Source organism: Nerophis lumbriciformis, linkage group LG07 (assembly GCF_033978685.3).
Source record: "Nerophis lumbriciformis linkage group LG07, RoL_Nlum_v2.1, whole genome shotgun sequence".
In the NCBI taxonomy this organism is placed as follows: Eukaryota; Metazoa; Chordata; class Actinopteri; order Syngnathiformes; family Syngnathidae; genus Nerophis; species Nerophis lumbriciformis.
Genome location: NC_084554.2, coordinates 10,810,345 through 10,833,542, shown reverse-complemented (window position 1 = coordinate 10,833,542; position 23,198 = coordinate 10,810,345). Strand labels below are relative to the sequence as shown.

Genomic DNA, 23,198 nt, shown 5'->3' with positions numbered 1-23,198 from the left:
TCAGACCACAGAACACTTTTCCACTTTGAATCAGTCCATCTTAGATGAGCTCAGGCCCAGCGAAGCCGACGGCGTTTCTGGGTGTTGTTGATAAACGGTTTTCGCCTTGCATAGGAGAGTTTTAACTTGCACTTACAGATGTAGCGACCAACTGTAGTTACTGACAGTGGGTTTCTGAAGTGTTCCTGAGCCCATGTGGTGATATCCTTTACACACTGATGTCGCTTGTTGATGCAGTACAGCCTGAGGGATTGAAGGTCCCGGGCTTAGCTGCTTACGTGCAGTGATTTCTCCAGATTCTATGAACCTTTTGATGATATTACGGACCGTAGATGGTGAAATCCCTCAATTCCTTGTAATAGCTGGTTGAGAAAGGTTTTTCTTAAACTGTTCAACAATTTGCTCACGCATTTGTTGACAAAGTGGTGACCCTCGCCACATCCTTGTTTGTGAATGACAGAGAATTTCATGGAATCTACTTTTATACCCAATCATGGCACCCACCTGTTCCAAATTTGCCTGTTCACCTGTGGGATGTTCCAAATAAGTGTTTGATGAGCATTCCTCAACTTTATCAGTATTTATTGCCACCTTTTCCAACTTCTTTGTCACGTGTTGCTGGCATCAGATTCTAAAGTTAATGATTATTTGCAAAAAAAAAAGTGTTTATCAGTTTGAACATCAAATATGTTGTCTTTGTAGCATATTCAACTGAATATGGGTTGAAAATTATTTGCAAATCATTGTATTCCGTTTATATTTACATCTAACACAATTTCCCAACTCATATGGAAACAGGGTTTGTATAAAAGGGGAACAAACGCAGGAAGAATACAACAGAAAATCAAAACAGACAACCAAGATCATGACAATCCTGTGCTTCTTGGGGTGATTACAAACACTGATTACCAATTCGTAAAATCACAAATGGATTGAATGTTATTGAAATAAGTAATCCTTAAAACATTCCAACTCTTTGAAAATGCTGCCGTTTAATCGTTTAAAAGATTTTAGGCCGCGACAATCACAAAAAAAGCCAATAAAATCCTGCAGGGACTGAATATTGCAGTGTTCTCCGCCCTGGTGACTCAGTGTAACATGTCAGGAAATCTTTCTGCCCTGCTTGACTTCCCACACGGAGACACGGGTCACATGGCGGTCAGAGTCGCTCAAAAAGTGCTTGTGTCATCCTCACAGGTGCAGGACATGCGCGATGCAAAGTGGCCATTGTCATGTGCACTACCACCACAACCAGCACCGTCACCAGGTCAGTGGACACGTTGTCACAGTGCTGGAATGGACTCTTATGTGAACTCAAATGTGCAAGCTCACGCCCAAATGCTTTGGCATTGTTTAACACGAGTATAAGTCATAGGTACCCTTTAACTTGGAAACACCTACTCAGTGGCCTACTTGGTCAACAACCACACAGGTTACACTGACGGTGGCGGTATAAAGAACTTTAACACTCTTACTAATAATGCGCCACACTGTGAACCCACACCAAACAAGAATGACAAACACATTTCGGGAGAACATCTGCACCGTAACACAACATAAACACAACAGAACAAATACCCAGAATCCCATGCAGCCCTAACTCTTTCGGGCTACATTATACACCCCCGCTACCAAACCTCGCCCACCTCAACCGACGCACAAAGGGGGGGTTGATGTGTGAAGGAGCAGGGTTGGGGTGGGGGCGGGGTTTGGTGGTAGCAGGGGTGTATAATGTAACCCGGAAGAGTCAGGGCTGCATGGGATTCTGGGTATTTGTTCTGTTGTGTTTATGTTGTGTTAAGGTGCAGATGTTCTCCCGAAATGTGTTTGTCATTCTTGTTTGGTTTTGGTTCAAAGTGTGGCGCATTATTAGTAAGAGTGTTAAAGTTGTTTTATATGGCCACCGTCAGTGTAACCTGTGTGGCTGTTGATCAAGTATGCCTTGCTGTCACTTGCGTGTGCAAGTAGAAGATGCATATAACAAAAGGCTGGGCTGGCACGCTGTTTATACAGATTGTAGAGGGCACTAAATGCTGTACCATCATGGCACACCCTTATTATTATCGTAAGGGTGAAAATCGGAGAATATTAATCCCGGGAGTTTTCTGTGAGAGACACTGCAATCCGGAAGTCTCCCGGGAAAATCGGGGGGTCGGCAAGTATGCTGCTGAGCCGCATCAGAGTGATCAAAGAGCCGCATGCGTCTCCGGAGCCGCGGGTTGCCGACCCCTGGGTTAGAGTGTCCACCCTGAGATCGGTAGGTTGTGAGTTCAAACCTCGGCCGAGTCATACCAAAGACTATAAAAATGGGACCCGTTACCTCCCTGCTTGGCACTCAGCATCAAGGGTTGGAATTGGGGGTTAAATCACCAAAAATGATTCCCGGGCGTGGCACCGCTGCTGCCCACTGCTCCCCTCACCTCCCAGGGGGTGATCAAGGGGATGGGTCAAATGCAGAGGACAAATTTCACCACACCTAGTGTGTGTGTGACAATAATAACTTTAAATAGCTCTAAGTTATCTCAGTTTGTTTTATTAATCTGTTTTTAATAAATAATACTCACAAATAAATATGATCAGGCTCTCAAAAGTATGAAAAACGAGGTAGAAAACAGAAAAGTATTGATTGAGACAATTTTAATTTTACACATTAGCATGGATAAACATTTGTTTTTCCTGTTCCACTTATGATTTACTGTTGATGTTAAATTATTTTACAGTTGTGGACCTTGGCAAGGGAGCTAGGGTCATGTTTATTTGGCTCTCGGCGGTTAAAATTCATTGCAGGGTGTGTACAATTATCAAATAGCCACTCCCAAGATGTACGTGTCCTTTTCTCATAATGAAAAACCTTGTTTCTGTTTGTAGACATGGCCAACACAGTATGATCCTGGTGCCTTTGGACACTGCTGGTGTCAAGCTGGTCAGGCCACTCACTGTCTTTGGACAGGACGGTATGTCTATTAACATCTTTGCTCTACACTATTTGGTAGGGATGTTCCTATCAGGGTCATTATGCTGCCGATTTCAGATACCGATCATCCATGAATGACATCGGCCGATACCGATCACATGTATTAACAGTACATTTTTACATTTATTTGCTTTAAGTGCTGTTGTTAGTTTAACAATATCAACACAATATATGAAGTACTTCCTTATTCTTTTTTATTACATACAATTGTTTGAGCAAAACAAAGTCAATAGTAAGCAAAAACTACCGTATTTTCCGGACTATAAGGCGCACTTAAAATCTTTTTTTTCTTTCTCAAAACCTGACAGTGTGGCTTATAACCCGGTGCGCCTAATGTAAGGAATAATTCTGGTTTTGCTTACCGACCTCAAAGCAATTTTATTTGGTACATGGTGTAATGATAAGTGTGATCAGTAGATGGCAGTCAAACATAAGGGATACGTGTAGACTGCAATATGACTCAAGTAAACAACACCAAAATGTTATATGTTCCATTGAAAATATAGAACATTACACACGCAGCTCAAAAATCTATCAAAATATTTTAGTGCGACTTTGGTTAGCTATGAAGCCGCACTGCTTGATGGATTGTACTGTGCTTCAACATAGGAGTATTATTATGGTGTGTGTATAAGGTAAGACATATTATTTGGCATTTTGTTTCGCAATATTATGCAAAAGCAACTTTTCTTACACTCTGGTACCTGCTGATCTGTATTCGGGATCTGCATAAGTCCTGAAAATGTGCGTGCATCCGCCATTGTAGTCCGTGCCGACCCCGTAGTCGATAAGCTTCTTCTTTTTCTCTATCTACTTGTCATGTGACACTCATCCTCCGCTGTTGCCATTTCTAATATAAAGTAGTGCATACTTGCCAACCCTCCCGAATTTTCCGGGAGACTCCCGAAATTCAGCGCCTCTCCCGAAAACCTCCCGGGACAAATATTCTCCCGAAAATCTCCCGATTTTCAGCCGGAGCTGGAAGCCACGCCCCCTCCAGCTCCATGCGGACCTGAGTGAGGACAGCCTTTTTTCATGATGGGAGGACAACAGGGTGACAAGAACTAAATCATCCAGACTAGATATAAATTGTATTATTGTGTTTATTTTACCTAAAAATAAATATATTTATTAATAAAAAATAAAAATAAAAATAAATACATGTTTACTATATTTTGCTAAAAACATCAAAATTAATTGTATTTTTATTTGTATTTTTTCCTGACTCCTTATTACATCCAGCCATAGAATTATACATTAAAATAAATATATTGGAAATAATTTATTCTAAATTATCATAATAATTCATTTAAAATGACCATATTTAAATATTAAAATAATAGCTTGTTTATCAACAACTTTAGCATTTTATTCATTACATTTTGAAACTCTCAGAAGCCAAGTTATGTTATATTCCTTAATATTTATTTATGCAAGTTTGAAGTATCAATTATTTAAACACAGTTTTGTTTGCATATTTTCAGGATATATATATATATATATATATATATATATATATATATACACATATATATATATATATATATATATATATATGTATGAAATACTTGACTTGGTGAATTCTAGCTGTCAATATACTCCTCCCCTCTTAACCACGCCCCCAACCACGCCCCCACCCCCCACCTCCCGAAATCGGAGGTCTCAAGGTTGGCAAGTATGAAGTAGTGTAAAGTTCTTACTTATATCTGCCATGAAAGCGTTAAAACATACCGGTGTAGTGGGTTTACATTATTCACCCAAGGGACCTTAGTTATTAGAGAGTTGCTGGTCGGACGGTTTTTCACGGGACACAATTCCGGCCTTGTTGTTGCACTAGTGAGCCACGGATGAGGAGATGCTGCTCCGTTATTGATTGAAGTAAAGTCTGAATGCCATTAAAACAGTTAGCTCCATCTTTTGACACTTCTTCCACTCCCGTCCTTGCACGCTACACCGCTACAACAAAGATGACGGGGAGAAGACGCTGTCGAAGGTGAGCCACGTAAATAAGACCGCCCACAAAACGGCGCATCCTGAAGCGACCTGTCAGAAAGCGACTTGAAGATGATCTGTAAAACATCACCTATGCAACATTTTGACCAAAGAACCACCATTACATGTTATGTAGACCACAAGGAAGTCTTTTACATTTAGAAAAAATAAATGATAATATGACTCCTTTAATGCGCCCTACAATCCAGTGCACCTTATGGTCTGGAAAATACGGTACTCATAAGTTAAGGTTATTGTAAGTTTAGGAACCACTGTATATTGAATCAAGTAATACAGACACTTCTAAAATGCTGAACTTGCGCAGACGCAGCAAAACACAGGAGTAGACAAGAAGCCATGCTAAGTGCTCAGCTAGCTAGAATATGAAGTAGTGAAACAACAAAATAGTTAGTGCTTTGGACACTTGGAACAAAAGTCTACAGCAGAGAGTAACCAGCTAAGAAGAGGAAATTAGTTAGGGGATAGGTTGATTGGCAACACTAAATTGGCCCTAGAGTGTGAATGTGAGTGTGAATGTTGTCTGTCTATCTGTGTTGGCCCTGCGATGAGGTGGCGACTTGTCCAGGGTGTACCCTGCCTACCGCCCGATTGTAGCTGAGATAGGCTCCAGCGCCCCCAGCGACCCTGAAGGGAAATAAGCGGTAGAAAATGGATGGATGGATGGATCAAAAAATCAGGAGAGACGATATTATCCACAAAGTGTGATAATACTGTCAGCCATAAATAACAATGTATGCACGGAGTATGTTTTGTTAAATCCTATGTGTCAAAGTCAAGGCCCGCGGGCCAGATCCGGCCTGTAATGAATTATCTATGGCCCCCGGAATGGTATTTAATTAGTATTAGAACCGGCCCGCAGGCCACAGCCGCCTGCTGCTGTTTTGCACGCTTCAATACTCCATCAGTGTTGGCGCCAGGAATTTTCAAAATGGGGTTCCAGGGACCCCATCAAGTGATAAAAACATTTTTTGTAACTCTTTTGAAAACAAATGATAAATGTATACATTATCCTGTTATATCTCACATTCTATATTGTGTTTTGGAAAAAGGTTGTCATAAACGTTACTTAATTCATAAAAAAATATACACCAAAAGAAAACACATTTCTATGCATATGTAAATTTATTCAGTTATAAACATTCATTCACTTTTTTCTTTACCGCTGCCGGTATTTTTTTCTATATTTTTATTGTAAAATTTTCAGAATGTGTTTGTTCTGTTTTTGGCCTAAACAAGACAAAGAAAACAATCTGAAGTTGTCTTTATTTTTTAGTTTTAATGCCGGGATGTGAATAGTCCGCCCCGCGGACTAGTGAAGTGAAGTGAATTATATTTATATAGTGCTTTTCTCTAGTGACTCAAAGTGCTTTTACATAGTGAAACCCAATATCTAAGTTACATTTAAACCAGTGTGGGTGGCACTGGGAGCCGGTGGGTAAAGTGTCTTGCCCAAGGACACAACGGCAGTGACTAGGATGGAAGCGGGGATCGAACCTGGAACCCTCAAGTTGCTGGCATGGCCACGTTACCAGCCGAGCTATGCCGTACAGATTTTCCTTTTAATAATTTCAGAATGTGTTTGTTCTATTTTTGGCCTAAGTAAGACAAATAAAACAATCTGAAGTTGTCTTTATTTTTTTGTTTTAATGCAATGATTTGAATAGTACGGCCCGCGTGTGTACAGATTTTCCTCAATGTGGCCCCCGAGCTAAAATGAGTTTGACACCCCTGTGTTAAATGAATGTTTGTTTGCTCAGATGCCATCCATGGCGGACACTTTGAGGTTCACTTTGAAAACGTGCGAGTCCCCGCCTCAAACATCATTCTGGGTAACCGAGAATAAATTCCATCTTTCTTTCCCTTGTAAGACACAATACGAGACGTGTGTGTTGTTTTCCAGGCGAGGGCCGAGGTTTTGAGATAGCTCAAGCTCGTCTGGGAGCGGGTCGGCTGCATCACTGCATGAGAGCTGTGGGTATGGCCGAGCTGGCGCTGGAGCTGCTGTGCCAGCGCGCCGCCTCCAGGAGAACCTTTGGCAAGAAACTGTACCAACATGTAGGCTCCTAAACTTCTTATTCTCCGCTCATTGCTGCTGTGGGGCCCCTCGTGGACAGCTAGTGATACGCAATTTGCTGTGTTGCAGGAGGTGGTGGCTCACTGGATAGCGGAGTGCCGCCTCATGATCGAGCAGAGCCGCCTGCTGACGCTTAGTGCTGCACACGCTCTGGACACGCTGGGAGGACGTGCCACTCGCAAACAGGTAAGACTCTGCTGCTCTAGTTTTGTCTGAGTTCTTGCTGAGTGAAGCGATGCATGCAGATAGCGATGGTAAAGGTGGCAGCAGCCAGGATGGCGTGCAAAGTGCTGGACTGTGCGATACAAGTGCACGGAGGCGCGGGTGTGTCTGAAGACTTCCCCCTGGCTCACATGTGAGTTTTTGGTGACCTCGTGGCACTTTCATAACAAAAAGTTAACGTTTTTACTTTGCAGGTACGCCTATGCTAGGACTTTACGCATCGCTGATGGACCGGATGAGGTGCACCTGTCCACCGTCGCTGGTCTGGAACTGAGGGATCAACTGGCCAAAGCGAAACTGTGACATTATCACGGTAAGCTTCTTATTGTTTTTGCAATCCTACAACACAGCAGTATGCCTAATTAGAAATGACTAGGGATGTTCCGATCAAGGTTTTATGCTGCCGATTCCGATCATCCATGAGTGAGATCAGCCGGTACCAATACCGATCACATGTATGAACTGGACATTTATTTATGCTAAGTGCTATTGGCAGTTTAACACATACTTGCCAACTAGGGCTGCAGCTAACGATTATTTTTCTATCGATTAATCTATAGATAATTTTTTCGATTAATCGGTTAATCTATAGATTATTTTTTCGATTAATCTATAGATTATTTTTCCTTTTACCGATTTTTTATTTTATTTAAAATGAAGAGGAAAAAATAAATGTAGGCCAGTTTTTTCAAAAGGCATGGCTTTTATTTACAAAAAAAAAAGTATGGCCACTCAGTCAACATTGACAACAACATGACAAAATATTCTGTAACAATGTAAACATTTAAAACTTTTAACATTTAACAAAATTAAAAGTAGCTTATTTGCTTTTTAATGTGCAAATATAAAAGTAAACATCCAGTGCAAATCTTAATATTCTGGAATAGTATAAGCATTTCAAAAGTAAAAGTATTGCTTATTTTGCTTTAAAATGTGCAAAAATAAAGATAAACATCCAATACAAAAAAGTGCAAAACGGAAATATTCTGTAACAAGTGTAAACATTTCAACAAAAGTAAAAGTATTGCTTATTTGCTAAAATGTGCAAAAATAAAGCTAAACATCCAATACAAAAAAGTGTACAGTGTAAACATTTCAACAAAAGTAAAAGTATTGCTTATTTTGCTTAATAACACAACAATGATAGTATGATTAAAGTGAAAGTTAATTGTTCGTTTGTACATAGTATATGTAACTGTTAATGTTGTAAAAGGTATTTGCACAACTAATTAACGTTAGCGTTTGTGACACGTCTTGTGCCGTGGGGTTCTTTCAGGACCGACAGACTGAACGCCAGACGGCTTTGCCAGGTTTACAATCTTTTAATTTTACACAAAGTCTTTTCTCTTCCAACTGCGCGGATTGCGCACCTGGGCACGATTGCGGCGTCGCTCCGGGCGCGCCCCGCCTCGCCGCTCGCTCGCCGCCGCCGCCTCTCCACAGCGTTAAAGAGGAGCGCGTCTTTGTAAACACTGAACAGGCACGCCAAACGCGCCTCTCAGAGCGAAACGGTGCTTTAGTTTATGAATTTACAACGCAGATACAAATGACACATTCATGTTTTTGTGTAATAATGACAACGTATACGCACGCGGACGATTGACTTGTTGATGGTGATGGCAAGAACGCTGTCGGGGGTTTTCTTTTCAAATGTTCGTTCATAGCCGTTGTGCTGCTATGATAGGCCATTTCCGCTCGACACAGTGTGCATACAACAACATTATTAGGCCGTTTATTGAAATACTCCCACACTTTTGACGACTTTTGGCGTGCTTTTTTCCCCTCGCTCGCATCGTCTGCTTTGCGCTCCGCCATGACAGTAAAGTAGAGTGACGTAAATATGCGACGCGCCGACGCACAAAAACGGCGTCGACGTATTTACGTAACCGATGACGTCGACTACGTCGACGCGTCGTTTCAGCCTTATTGCCAACCCTCCCGGATTTTCCGGGAGACTCCCGAAATTCAGCGCCTCTCTCGAAAACCTCCCGGGACAAATTTTCTCCCGAAAATCTCCCGAAATTCAGGCGGACCTGGAGGCCACGCCATGGAGCAATGTTGTTGTAATATATTGAGTTGGAGGCAATAAACCGGCGAGGTGATGAAGTACGTCTCTTTACTGTAGACTTCAGAACAGACTCACACACTTGACGTCAGGTGCGCAACACCACGTAAATCGTTGGCCAACCAAAAAGTAACCCCAGTACGCTATAGCCAACATTCACCAGGAGATGGCAACAGACAAACATAGATCACTCTATTAAATTCCTCCCCTTTTAAAATTGTAGAATTTACTCAAAAGAAATAAACAACCCAACCAAAAAATGCAGCAGCTCAATTAAAAAACTGTACTTAAGCCACATTCTTTTTTTTTGTTTAGTACTGAACTCTTAACCCTCATTTGTAAACAATAACATGCTTATTATACAAACAGTATTTGTACATCTTTAACACAGATTTTTATACTGTCTTCAGAGATTCAGTTCTTTTGGTGGTACTCGAAACCTTTCTGGGTACCTGCGGATCACTGGTGGGGTTTTTTATTGTGGGTGATCTGGGTTCTGATGATGGCAACTCAGCAGCCCTTGAATCTGGTTCAATGATGACACTAGTTTGTGTCTGACTCACTGATGGTCCTGGTGATGGAACTGAAACAGCACTGTCCAGTTGTACTGATGGCACATTTTCTGCAACCGGTGGAGACTAGATAACTGGCAGTCTCTCCATGTTTTCTCGCCATGGTAACATGTGATCCATATGCACTGTGCGCTGTCTCTGTCCCTCTTGATAGATAGATAGATTGATATATATATATATATATATATATATATATATATAAGAAAATACTTAACTTTCAGTGAATTCTAGCTATATATATATATATATTTATTAATTTTATTATATATATATATATATATATATATATATTATATATATATATATATATATATAGGTAAAAGCCAGTAAATTAGAATATTTTGTAAAACTTGATTTATTTCAGTAATTGCATTCAAAAGGTGTAACTTGTACATTATATTTATTCATTGCACACAGACTAATGCATTCAAATGTTTATTTCATTTAATTTTGATGATTTGAAGTGGCAACAAATGAAAATCCAAAATTCCGTGTGTCACAAAATTAGAATATTACTTAAGGCTAATACAAAAAAGGGATTTTTAGAAATGTTGGCCAACTGAAAAGTATGAAAATGAAAAATATGAGCATGGACAATACTCAATACTTGGTTGGAGCTCCTTTTGCCTCAATTACTGCGTTAATGCGGCGTGGCATGGAGTCGATGAGTTTCTGGCACTGCTCAGGTGTTATGAGAGCCCAGGTTGCTCTGATAGTGGCCTTCAACTCTTCTGCGTTTTTGGGTCTGGCATTCTGCATCTTCCTTTTCACAATACCCCACAGATTTTCTATGGGGCTAAGGTCAGGGGAGTTGGCGGGCCAATTTAGAACAGAAATACCATGGTCCGTAAACCAGGCACGGGTAGATTTTGCGCTGTGTGCAGGCGCCAAGTCCTGTTGGAACTTGAAATCTCCATCTCCATAGAGCAGGTCAGCAGCAGGAAGCATGAAGTGCTCTAAAACTTGCTGGTAGACGGCTGCGTTGACCCTGGATCTCAGGAAACAGAGTGGACCGACACCAGCAGATGACATGGCACCCCAAACCATCACCCAACCATGCAAATTTTGCATTTCCTTTGGAAATCGAGGTCCCAGAGTCTGGAGGAAGACAGGAGAGGCACAGGATCCACGTTGCCTGAAGTCTAGTGTAATGTTTCCACCATCAGTGATGGTTTGGGGTGCCATGTCATCTGCTGGTGTCGGTCCACTCTGTTTCCTGAGATCCAGGGTCAACGCAGCCGTCTACCAGCAAGTTTTAGAGCACTTCATGCTTCCTGCTGCTGACCTGCTCTATGGAGATGGAGATTTCAAGTTCCAACAGGACTTGGCGCCTGCACACAGCGCAAAATCTACCCGTGCCTGGTTTACGGACCATGGTATTTCTGTTCTAAATTGGCCCGTCAACTCCCCTGACCTTAGCCCCATAGAAAATCTGTGGGGTATTGTGAAAAGGAAGATGCAGAATGCCAGACCCAAAAACGCAGAAGAGTTGAAGGCCACTATCAGAGCAACCTGGGCTCTCATAACACCTGAGCAGTGCCAGAAACTCTTCGACTCCATGCCACGCCGCATTAACGCAGTAATTGAGGCAAAAGGAGCTCCAACCAAGTATTGAGTATTGTACATGCTCATATTTTTCATTTTCATACTTTTCAGTTGGCCAACATTTCTAAAAATCCCTTTTTTGTATTAGCCTTAAGTAATATTCTAATTTTGTGACACACGGAATTTTGGATTTTCATTTGTTGCCACTTCAAATCATCAAAATTAAATGAAATAAACATTTGAATGCATCAGTCTGTGTGCAATGAATAAATATAATGTACAAGTTACACCTTTTGAATGCAATTACTGAAATAAATCAAGTTTTTCAAAATATTCTAATTTACTGGCTTTTACCTGTGTATATATACTGTATATATAAATATATATATACTGTATATATATATATATGAAATACTTGACTTGGTGAATTCTAGCTGTCAATATACTCCTCCCCTCTTAGCCACGCCCCCAACCACGTCCCCGCCCCACCCCGACCACGCCCCCCCACCCCCCACCTCCCGAAATCGGAGGTCTCAAGGTTGGCAAGTATGGTTTAACAATGCCAGCACAATATCTAAACTAGGTCATTATTCTATTGTATTACATGCAATTGTTTGAGGAAAACCTAAGTCAATTGTACACAACAACTAAGCAAAAGCTACTACCTGCTACTCATTCTACTTCTATGATTTTTCTCTCAAAGTCCTCCTGTGTCCAATGAATTATTCCCTGAGTTTGTAAACATGAACATAAACAACAACAAATGGTTTTGAGTAGAGATGTGCGATAATATCGGACTGCTGATATTATCGGCCGATAAATGCTTTAAAATGTAATATCGGAAATTATCGGTATCGGTTTCAAAAAGTAAAATTTATGACTTTTTAAAATGCCGCTGTGTACACCGATGTAGGGAGAAGTACAGAGCTCCAATAAACCTTAAAGGCACTGCCTTTGCGTGCCGGCCCAGTCACATAATATCTACGGCTTTTCACACACACAAGTGAATGCAAGACATACTTGGTCAACAGCCATACAGGTCACACTGAGGGTGGCCGTATAAACAACTTTAACACTGTTACATATATGCGCCACACTGTGAACCCACACCAAACAAGAATGACAAACACATTTCGGGAGAACATCCGCACCGTAACACAACATAAACACAACAGAACAAATACCCAGAACCCCTTGCAGCACTAACTCTTCCGGGACGCTACAATAAACAAACCCCCCCAACCCCGCCCATCTCAACCTCCTCATGCTCTCTCAGGGAGCGCATGTCCCAAATTCCAAGCTGCTGTTTTGAGGCATGTTAAAAAAAATAATGCACTTTGTGACTTCCATAATAAATATGGCAGTGCCATGTTGCCATTTTTTTCCATAACTTGAGTTGATTTATTTTGGAAAACCTTGTTACGTTGTTTAATGCATCCAGCGGGGCATCACAACAAAATTAGGCATAATAATGTGTTAATCGGAATCGGTAATTAAATGTTGGACAATATCGGATATCGGCAAAAAAGCCATTATCGGACATCCCTAGTTTTGAGACAATGAAAATATCCTTATGATTACTCTCGTATCGATCATATACCGATATTACACTTTAATATCGACACCTCCAATGAAAATATATATCCACCCTCTTACATGTGTACTGACTGTGACAGTGCTGACAAATTAACAGTTATATTATCCTCTCTTTAGACTCTTATTAATAAACTTATACTAAACAAAAGTATAAACGCGACACTTGTTTTTGCTCCCATTTTTCATGACTTGAACACAAAAATGTGAAACCATTACTATACACACAAAAGACATCCATCCCATCCGTCCATTTTCTACCGCTTGTCCTGGTGCTGGATCCTATCTCAGCTGCTTGTACACCCTGTACAAGGGCCAGGGTGCATCGCAGGGCCAACACAGATAGACAGACAACATTCACACTCACATTCACACACTAGGGCCAATTTAGTGTTGCCAATCAACCTATCCCCAGGTGCATGTCTTTTGGAGGTGGGAGGAAGCCGGAACCCACACAGTCACGGGGAGAACATGCAAACTCCACACAGAAAGATCCCGAGCCCATGATCGAACCCAGGACCTTCGTATTGTGAGGCACACGTACTAACCCCTCTTCCACCGTGCTGCCCTACGCAAAATCTAAATCTGTGTTAGTGAGCACTTTTTTAGCTTCCAGGAATTGTGTACAGATCCCTGCAACATGGGGCTGTGCATTGTCATGCTGCAACATGAGGGGATGGTTTCGGGTGAATGGCACAACAACGGGCCTCAGGATCTTGTCACGGTATCTCTGTGCATTCAAAATTCCATCAATAAAATGCACTTGTGTTGCTCATACCATAACCCCACCCCCAACATGGGCCACTCGGTTCACAACGTTGACATCAGCAAACCGCCCTCCCACACGATGCCACACACACTGTCTGCAATCTGACCTGAACAGCCAAAACCGGGATTTATCCATGAAGATAACACCTCTCCAACGGGCCAGACGCCATTAATGTTAGCATTTGCCCACTCAAGCCAGTACAACGACGAACTGCAGTCAGGTCGAAACCCCGAATAGGACGACAAGCATGCAGATGAGCTTCCCTGAGACAGTTTCCAACACTTTGTGCAGAAATTCTTTGGTTTTGCAAACCAATCGTTGCAGCAGCTTTCCGGGTGGCTGGTCTCAGACGATCATGGAGGTGCACCTGCTGGATGTGGTTACACGTGGTCTGCGGTTGTGAGGCCGGTTGGATGTACTGCCAAATTCTCTGAAAAGCCTTTGGAGACGGCTTACGGTAAATAAATGAACATTCATTTTACGGGCAACATCTCTGGTGGACATTCCTGCAATCAGCATGTCAACTGCACGCTCCCTCAAAACTTCTGACATCTGTGGCATTGTGCTGTGTGATAAAACTGCACATTTCAGAGTGGCCTTTTATCCTGGGCACCCTAAGGCAGTGGTTCTCAAATGGGGGTACGCGTACCCCTGGGGGTACTTGAAGGTATGCCAAGGGGTACGTGAGATTTTTTTTAAATATTCTAAAAATAGCAACAATTCAAAATACCTTAATAAATATATTTATTGAATAATACTTCAACAAAATATGACTGTAAGTTCATAAACTGAACATCAAATCAAGTAGGCTATTCCATTCATTACCATAAACCCAGAGTTTCCCAGTTCATGAATCCAGATGGATCTCTATTACAATCCCCAAAGAGGGCACTTTAAGTTGATGATTACTTCTATGTGTAGAAATCTTTATTTATAATTGAATCACTTGTTTATTTTTCAACAAGTGTTTAGTTATTTGTATATCTTTTTTTCCAAATAGTTCAAGAAAGACCACTACAAATGAGCAATATTTTGCACTTTTATACAATTTAATAAATCAGAAACTGATGACATAGTGCTGTATTTTACTTCTGTATCTCTTTTTTTCAACCAAAAATGCTTTGCTCTGATTAGGGGGTACTTGAATTTAAAAAATGTTCACACGGGGTACATCACTGAAAAAAGGTTGAGAACCACTGCCCTAAGGCACACCTGTGCAATAATCATTCTGTTTAATCAGCATCTTGATATGCCACACCTGTGAGGTAGGATGGATTATCTTGGCAAAGAAGTAATGCTCACTAACACAGATTTAGACCAATTTGTTAACAATATTTGAGAGGAACAGGTATGTTGTGTATGTATTAAAAGTTTTAGATCTTTTAGTTCAACTCATGAAAAATGGGAGCAAAAACTAAATTTACGTTTTATATTTTTGTTCAGTGTATTAATTTTGTGTTATTATCTGCTTACTTTCTTCTGTGACATGGTTCCATCTACACCTCTTAAACTTTACTAAGCACTCATTTCTTGGTGTAGTTTCAAGCTAGGTTAGCTTAGCTATTAGCATGCCTGCTCCTGGCTTTCTCTTGGTGTGTAACAGGTTTAGCCTCGTCCTCCAGTGATAATAATACTTGATAATGATACTTAAGACACTAAGAAATGCAGTTTATTTGCCGTAATAGAGGTGATTATTAATGGCTTGAGGCGCAGCTCCACACTGTGTATGGAGACAAATAATTAGCTGCTTGTCAGCCAGAGAGGATCGGCTTTAAAAGGCATTAATCGCCAATGGCAGTTTACATACTTTTTCACGAAAATCGTCCAATACCGATATGTGCCTGACCACAGTCTTTGTGTTATTCAGTGTCAGAGAGTGTCCTTCTTGGACTTTTTTTGTGAGATCCGTGCATGGAGCTCAACTTGAAGCAAGATTTATTTGCGTAATTCTTAGCCGCCGTGGAGCTCAATTTCCTGGATGGCAATATAAAAGGTTTTAAAAAGGGACGTCAAACGAGAAACAACTGTATTTCTTTGAGGAATTTTTGTTGGCAGATGGAGAGTCTTTTTGAGATGAACTTGTCGCTATGTCTTGTGACTATGTGACAGCACTTTCAGATCTGTCACACAGGGAAAAAAACAAAGTTAAAGAGTGTTGGTGGAAGAAGAAGAAGACGTCCATACTGACGTTTTAACTCACCTGTCATTTATAGTTGGCGTGTCTTCCTTTTTCAGGTCTTTCAGGCCTTTGTCCTTGTTGCCGCTGTCTTTCTCACACTCTATTTTCTTGTCCTTGTTTTCATTGCAGGACACGAGCAACACATTTTATGTATTCCTACCTTCTGGTCTTCTGTCTTGATCCACTTGCTCCTGATTGCTTTAGGCAGGCTTCTTGGTCTTCTTCCCAGACACCATCTCATCTTGGGAGAGGCTTGAATGCAGGCTGCTCTTTAAGAACCACAACAGGAAAAATAAACAAGTAATTTACTTTAGATTAAAAAAAATGTTTTTAAATACTCAATGTATTGTGACTGAAAACGAATTGCCTTTATTCTCACCTTAATTTGTATCAGACTTAGGGTTGCAAAATTCCGGGAATATTCAAAGTTGGAAACTTTCCATGGGAATTAACAGGAATTAATGGGAATAAATATTGAATGCAATATGTTGGATCTTGCAGCATGATTATTAGCTAAAACCACCTGATTTAATGCAAATTCATTTGAATTTCAACCCTGTGCATTCCTCCATCACATGTGCAGTGCATTCTTCCATCACATGCACAGATCATTCCCAGCATGCTACAGGCCACACTAGTATTTGAGCCAAAGGACTTCATCCAGTCAGGTAAGTTTTGATGATATCCATCCATCCATCTTCTTCCGCTTATCCGAGGTCGGGTCGCGGGGGCAGCAGCCTAAGCAGGGAAGCCCAGACTTCCCTCTCCCCAGCCACTTCGTCCAGCTCTTCCCGGGGGATCCCGAGGCGTTCCCATGCCAGCCGGGAGACATAGTCTTCCCAACGTGTCCTGGGTCTTCCCCGCGGCCTCCTACCGGTCGGACGTGCCCTAAACACCTCCCTAGGGAGGCGTTCAGGTGGCATCCTGACCAGATGCCCGAACCACCTCATCTGGCTCCTCTCCATGTGGAGGAGCAGCGGCTTTACTTTGAGCTCCCCCCGAATGGCAGAGCTTCTCACCCTATCTCTAAAGGAGAGCCCCGCCACCCGGCGGAGGAAACTCATTTCGGCCGCTTGTACCTGTGATCTTGTCCTTTCGGTCATAACCCAAAGCTCATGACCATAGGTGAGGATGGGAACGTAGATCGACCGGTAAATTGAGAGCTTTGCCTTCCGGCTCAGCTCCTTCTTCACCACAACGGATCGATACGGCGTCCGCATTACTGAAGACGCCACACCGATCCACCTGTCGATCTCACGATCCACTCTTCCCTCACTCGTGAACAAGACTCCTAGGTACTTGAACTCCTCCACTTGGGGCAAGATCTCCTCCCCAACCCGGCGATGGCACTCCACCCTTTTCCGGGCGAGAACCATGGACTCGGACTTGGAGGTGCTGATCCTCATCCCAGTCGCTGATCTATGGTATTTAAGTTTAATAGAGGTGTAATTGCTTGTTACTGTATGACTGTAGACTACTCCAGCAGACTTCCACTCAAGCTAGCTAGCTGTTCCTGTACTTGTTAAATGATTTTGGGGCCAATATCTCCAGTTAGAATAGAATAGAATAGAAAGTACTTTATTGATCCCTGGGGGAAATTCAGCACCACTGTTCGCTCCCAATAGACAGTAATAATAATAAATAATATAATATATATATATAATATAAATAATATGTTGTGATAAAGGAGGCCACAGCTGAGTGACACGGTGAGTGTTGAATTATTATACATATTCCATTTGATGTTACTTAGGACCAGATGTTCAAGTAAGACACCATCGTCTGTGTGAAGTATGTAACACAGTTACACTTTTTACCAAACAAAGCTGACACTGGGAGAAAAGCGCCCCCACCTGGCTGTAAAGATGCATGTGAGACAGTGCATAACATAAGGTGCAGTGCAGGCTGTGTTTGCTAAAAATGTATTGAATGTGTCAAATGATACTAATGGGTTTTGGGGAATTATTGTACGGATAATTTTATTTTCTTACTTATTTGCAGTTTCTTATGGAGGTTAATTTGTGTCTTTATTTTGAAAGCTTTCATGTGACTTCAAGCTTGACAACTCATTGGCTGGTTCTGAGACGGGTTCGATTGCTTTGATTGATTGATTGATTAAAACTTTTATTAGTAGATTGCACAGTACAGTACATCCATCCATCCATCCATTTTCTACCGCTTATTCCCTTTTGAGGTCGCGGGGGGCGCTGGAGCCTATCTCAGCTACAATCGGGCGGAAGGCGGGGAACACCCTGGACAGTACATATTCCACACAATTGACCACTAAATGGTAACATCCGAATACGTTTTTCAACTTGTTTAAAGGGGAACATCACAATTTCAGAAGGGTTAAAACCATTAAAAATCAGTTCCCAGTGGCTTATTTTATTTTTCGAAGTTTTTTTCAAAATTTTACCCATCACGCAATATCCCTAAAAAAAGCTTCAAAGTGCCTGATTTTAACCATCGTTATATACACCCGTCCATTTTCCTGTGACGTCACATAGTGAAGCCAACTCAAACAAACATTGCGCATAGAACAGCAAGCTATAGCGACATTAGCTCGGATTCAGACTCGGATTTCAGCGGCTTAAGCGATTCAACAGATTACGCATGTATTGAAACGGATGGTTGTAGTGTGGAGGCAGGTAGCGAAAACGAAATTGAAGAAGAAACTGAAGCTATTGAGCCATATCGGTTTGAACCGTATGCAAGCAAAACCGACGAAAACGACACGACAGCCAGCGACACGGGAGAAAGCGAGGACGAATTCGGCGATCGCCTTCTAACCAACGATTGGTATGTGTTTGTTTGGCATTAAAGGAAACTAACAACTATGAACTAGGTTTACAGCATATGAAATACATTTGGCAACATCATGCACTTTGAGAGTGCAGACAGCCCAGTTTTCATCAATTAATATATTCTGTAGACATACCCTCATCCGCTCTCTTTTCCTGAAAGCTGATCTGTCCAGCCCAGTTGGAAATGCATCTGCTTTGAGTGTCGCAGGATATCCACACATTCTTACCATCTCTGTCGTAGCATAGCTTTCGTCGGTAAAGTGTGCGGAACAAACGTCCAATTTCTTGCTACTTTCGCATCTTTGGGCCACTGGTGCAACTTGAATCCGTCCCTGTTCGTGTTGTTACACCCTCCGACAACACACCGACGAGGCATGATGTCTCCAAGGTACGGAAAACAGTCGAAAAAACGGAAAATAACAGAGCTGATTTGACTCGGTGTTTGTAATGTGTTTGAGAAAATGGCGGATTGCTTCCCGGTGTGACGTCACAAAGTGACGTCATCGCTCCGAGAGCGAATAATAGAAAGGCGTTTAATTCGCCAAAATTCACCCATTTAGAGTTCGGAAATCGGTTAAAAAAATATATGGTCTTTTTCTGCAACATCAAGGTATATATTGACGCTTACATAGGTCTGGTGATAATGTTCCCCTTTAAGTCGGGGTCCACGTTAATCAATTCATGGTACAAATATATGCTATCAGCATAATACAGTCATCACACAAGTTAATCACCATCAGAGTATATACATTGAATTATTTACATTATTCACAATCCGGGGGGTGGGATGTGGAGGGGGTTGGGGGAGTTGTGGGGGGGGGGGGGGGGGGGTTGAAATTGAAACTTACAATCAGTAGCTTAGCATTGAGTCAGTTTAGTGTAAACAAACAGCAACGGGTACTCCTGTCATTCAGTGACCGTTTAATGTTAGATTGCTTCTCCCTGTCTGGTGTTGAATAAACTAAAGGCACTGTAAGTTAATACAAGCGTTAAAACACCAACATAACATCAGACTGGTGTAGAATAACAGCACCATACCATTGGATCTATTAGGCTGACCATATTCTGAAATCCCAAAAAGAGGACACATATAAGCGTGCCAAGGCGGGCAGCACGCCAAGGCCGGGACTAGGTGAACATTTGCCAATGATACTCGAACTTGCTTTATAAATATAATATTTATTTAAATAAAGTATTTTTTCTCCTCTTTTGACAGCAATGTTGGTGCTAGGAATTTTCAAAATGGGGTCCCAGTGACCCCATCAAGTCATAAAAATGGGGTCCCAGTGACCCCATCAAGTCATAAAAATGGGGTGCCACAGTACATTTTTGGGGTCCTACTTTTTTGTAAGCGTTTTGAATTGTCCTGTTATATCTAACATTCTATATTGTGTTTTGGAAAAAGGTTGTCATAAATGTTACTTAATTCATTAAAAAAAATAATTAAAAAAAGAAAACAATTGTGTATGCATATTTAAATGTATTCAGTTATAAACATTCATTCACTTTCTTCTTTCCTTCATTGATCTAAACTTTACCGCTGCTGGTAGTTTTTTCTATGTTTTTATTTAATAAGTTGTAGGTGTATTTATTTCAGTATAAAAGTGTAAAAAGTGTTTTGCTTGGGTCATGAAATGATGATAATGGTGTGCCAGGGCATACATACATTTTTTATTTAACGCTTAAATATCTATTCCTCATTTCAAAATGTTTTAGATTTTTTAATGTTGTTTTTTTGTTTGTTTGTTTTCCGCCCTTTTTTGTCAAACAAAACTATGTTTTTAATGGCAACCACACAAAATATGCAAAATCTCCCACCAAAAATATTTTTCTTAGTGGAATATTTGATGTGAAGTAATCGGAACCTTGGATAGGTCAATAATTCATAATAACATTGATTTTGATTCAATATTATGTTTTGAGCAATGACAGTTTGAAAGAAAAAAAAAACAGCTTTGTTTTATTAGTCAACATTGCAACTTTTTCTAAATTACATTTCACCTTTAAGCTTTTTTATTTCACTTTTGGTATGTTTTTGTTTATTTTAATAGTATTTTTAGAATGTGCCATGGGACTTTAAAACATTAGCTGTGGGCCGCAAATGGCCTCCGGGCACACTTTTGACACCCCTGCTATAGATAATAAAAAATTAAATGCGATAATTCTATGGATAAAAAGCAGAGCTTGGCGACACATGCGCGTTTATCATAACTCTCTCTCGCTGTCTCTGCCCCTCCCTCACCAATGCTGCTGCTTGCGCACAACTTCACAATTTGTTTTGTTTGTAACCCCTTCTTAACGCTGAACGTACATTGAAAATACACGCAATCCTAACTCAAAATGCCATACATTTGAGGCATGTAAAGGCCTACTGAAATGCGATTTTCTTATTTAAACGGGGATAGCAGGTCCATTCTATGTGTCATACTTGATCATTTCGCGATATTGCCATATTTTTGCTGAAAGGATTTAGTAGAGAACATCGACGATAAAGTTCGCAACTTTTGGTCGCTGATAAAAAAGCCTTTCCTGTACCGGAAGTAGCAGACGATATGCGCGTAACGTCACAGGTTGTGGAGCTCCTCACATCTGCACATTGTTTACAATCATGGCCACCAGCAGCGAGAGCGATTCGGACCAAGAAAGCGACGATTTCCCCATTAATTTGAGCGAGGATGAAAGATTTGTGGATGAGGAAAGTGAGAGTGAAGGACTAGAGGGCAGTGGGAGCGATTCAGATAGGGAAGATGCTGTGAGAGGCGGGTGGGACCTGATATTCAGCTGGGAATGACTAAAACAGTAAATAAACACAAGACATATATATATATACTCTATTAGCCACAACACAACCAGGCTTATATTTAATATGCCACAAATTAATCCGGCATAACAAACACCTCCCCCCTACCGTCCATATAACCCGCCAATACAACTCAAACACCTGCACAACACACTCAATCCCACAGCCCAAAGTACCGTTCACCTCCCCAAAGTTCATACAGCACATATATTTCCCCAAAGTTACGTACGTGACATGCACATAGCGGCACGCACGTACGGGCAAGCAATCAAATGTTTGGAAGCCGCAGCTGCATGCGTACTCACGGTACCGCGTCTGCGCATCCAACTCAAAAGTCCTCCTGGTAAGAGTCTCTGTTGTCCCAGTTCTCCACAGGCCAATGGTAAAGCTTGACTGTCATCTTCCGGGAATGTAAACAATGAAACACCGGCTGTGTTATCCGGCACAACAGTCAGGGGGTGCATTCTACGGCGGGGGTGCGTTATCCGGCACAACACCTGCCGCAATACACCGCTTCCCACCTACAGCTTTCTTCTTTGCGGTCTCCATTGTTCATTGAACAAATTGCAAAAGATTCACCAACACAGATGTCCAGAATACTGTGGAATTGTGCGATGAAAACAGACGACTTAATAGCTGGCCACCATGCTGTCCCAAAATGTCCTCTACAATCCGTGACATCATGCGCAGGCGTCATCATACCGAGACGTTTTCAGCAGGATATTTCGCACAAAATTTAAAATTGCACTTTAGTAAGCTAACCCGGCCGTATTGGCATGTGTTGCAATGTTAAGATTTCATCATTGATATATAAACTTTCAGACTGCGTGGTCGGTAGTAGTGGGTTTCAGTAGGCCTTCAGGAAACTCCGCCCGGACAGCTCCGCAAAAGAGGACATGTCCGGGGAAAAGAGGACGTATGGTCAGTCTAGGATCTATTTGTGTGAATCAAGGAGTCTCACTCCTTCACTTTGTTCTGTTCAAGGACAAAACAACAAATACACCCTGTCTTTTTATCTTTGCAAAGACACACACATTTTATCTCATTTAGGGTTGCGTGAAAAGAGGGATCAGGAACAAGACGAAGAGAGTGGACAAATGTGCGTGTTTGTCCAACATACATGCTAAGTTAACTTTTGATAACAACAACCAAACATCTGCACCAGGGAGGGATGACTGAGATTCAGCCTGTGGATGAATTGATAGGTTAGACAAGCATTGTGATAAATATTGAACTCTGTCAGTCTTAAGAGATGATAATTATGGAATAGATGTCGAGTTGGGGCATTAAACTTGGACCATGACAGGGCCCGTATGATTTTCTTTTGCATGGATTCCTAATTTGTGATGGTAGCTAGGGAAGGTGTTACACCAGATGACATTACAGTAGTTTAGATGTGGTTCAAAGAGAGTTTTGTATAGAGCACTGGTTCTAAACCTGGGTTCGATCGAACCCTAGGGGTTCGGTGAGTCGGCCTCAGGGGTAAAGACACATCCGAATTATCGTGTAAATGAAAACTTCTCCTTGGCCCCGTATTATGGATACCCCCAAAAAATTTTCCATCTGATTTGCAGGTTTTTTTGAATGA

General features: G+C 41.4%; 1 protein-coding gene across 1 annotated transcript in view; it reads left to right on the top strand.

Annotated features, from left to right (window-relative positions):
• Positions 1–16,490, top strand: part of acad11 (acyl-CoA dehydrogenase family, member 11) — an 81,767-nt gene extending 65,277 nt beyond the window's left edge. Inside the window, exons 15-22 of the mRNA XM_061965832.1 lie at positions 1,198–1,267; positions 2,869–2,954; positions 6,745–6,816; positions 6,888–7,042; positions 7,131–7,247; positions 7,307–7,416; positions 7,478–7,596; positions 16,136–16,490. Coding sequence (XP_061821816.1) covers positions 1,198–1,267; positions 2,869–2,954; positions 6,745–6,816; positions 6,888–7,042; positions 7,131–7,247; positions 7,307–7,416; positions 7,478–7,586 — 719 coding nt within the window. The 3' untranslated portion in view covers positions 7,587–7,596; positions 16,136–16,490. The remainder of the gene's footprint in view (positions 1–1,197; positions 1,268–2,868; positions 2,955–6,744; positions 6,817–6,887; positions 7,043–7,130; positions 7,248–7,306; positions 7,417–7,477; positions 7,597–16,135) is intronic.
• The last annotated feature ends 6,708 nt before the right edge of the window (positions 16,491–23,198 follow it).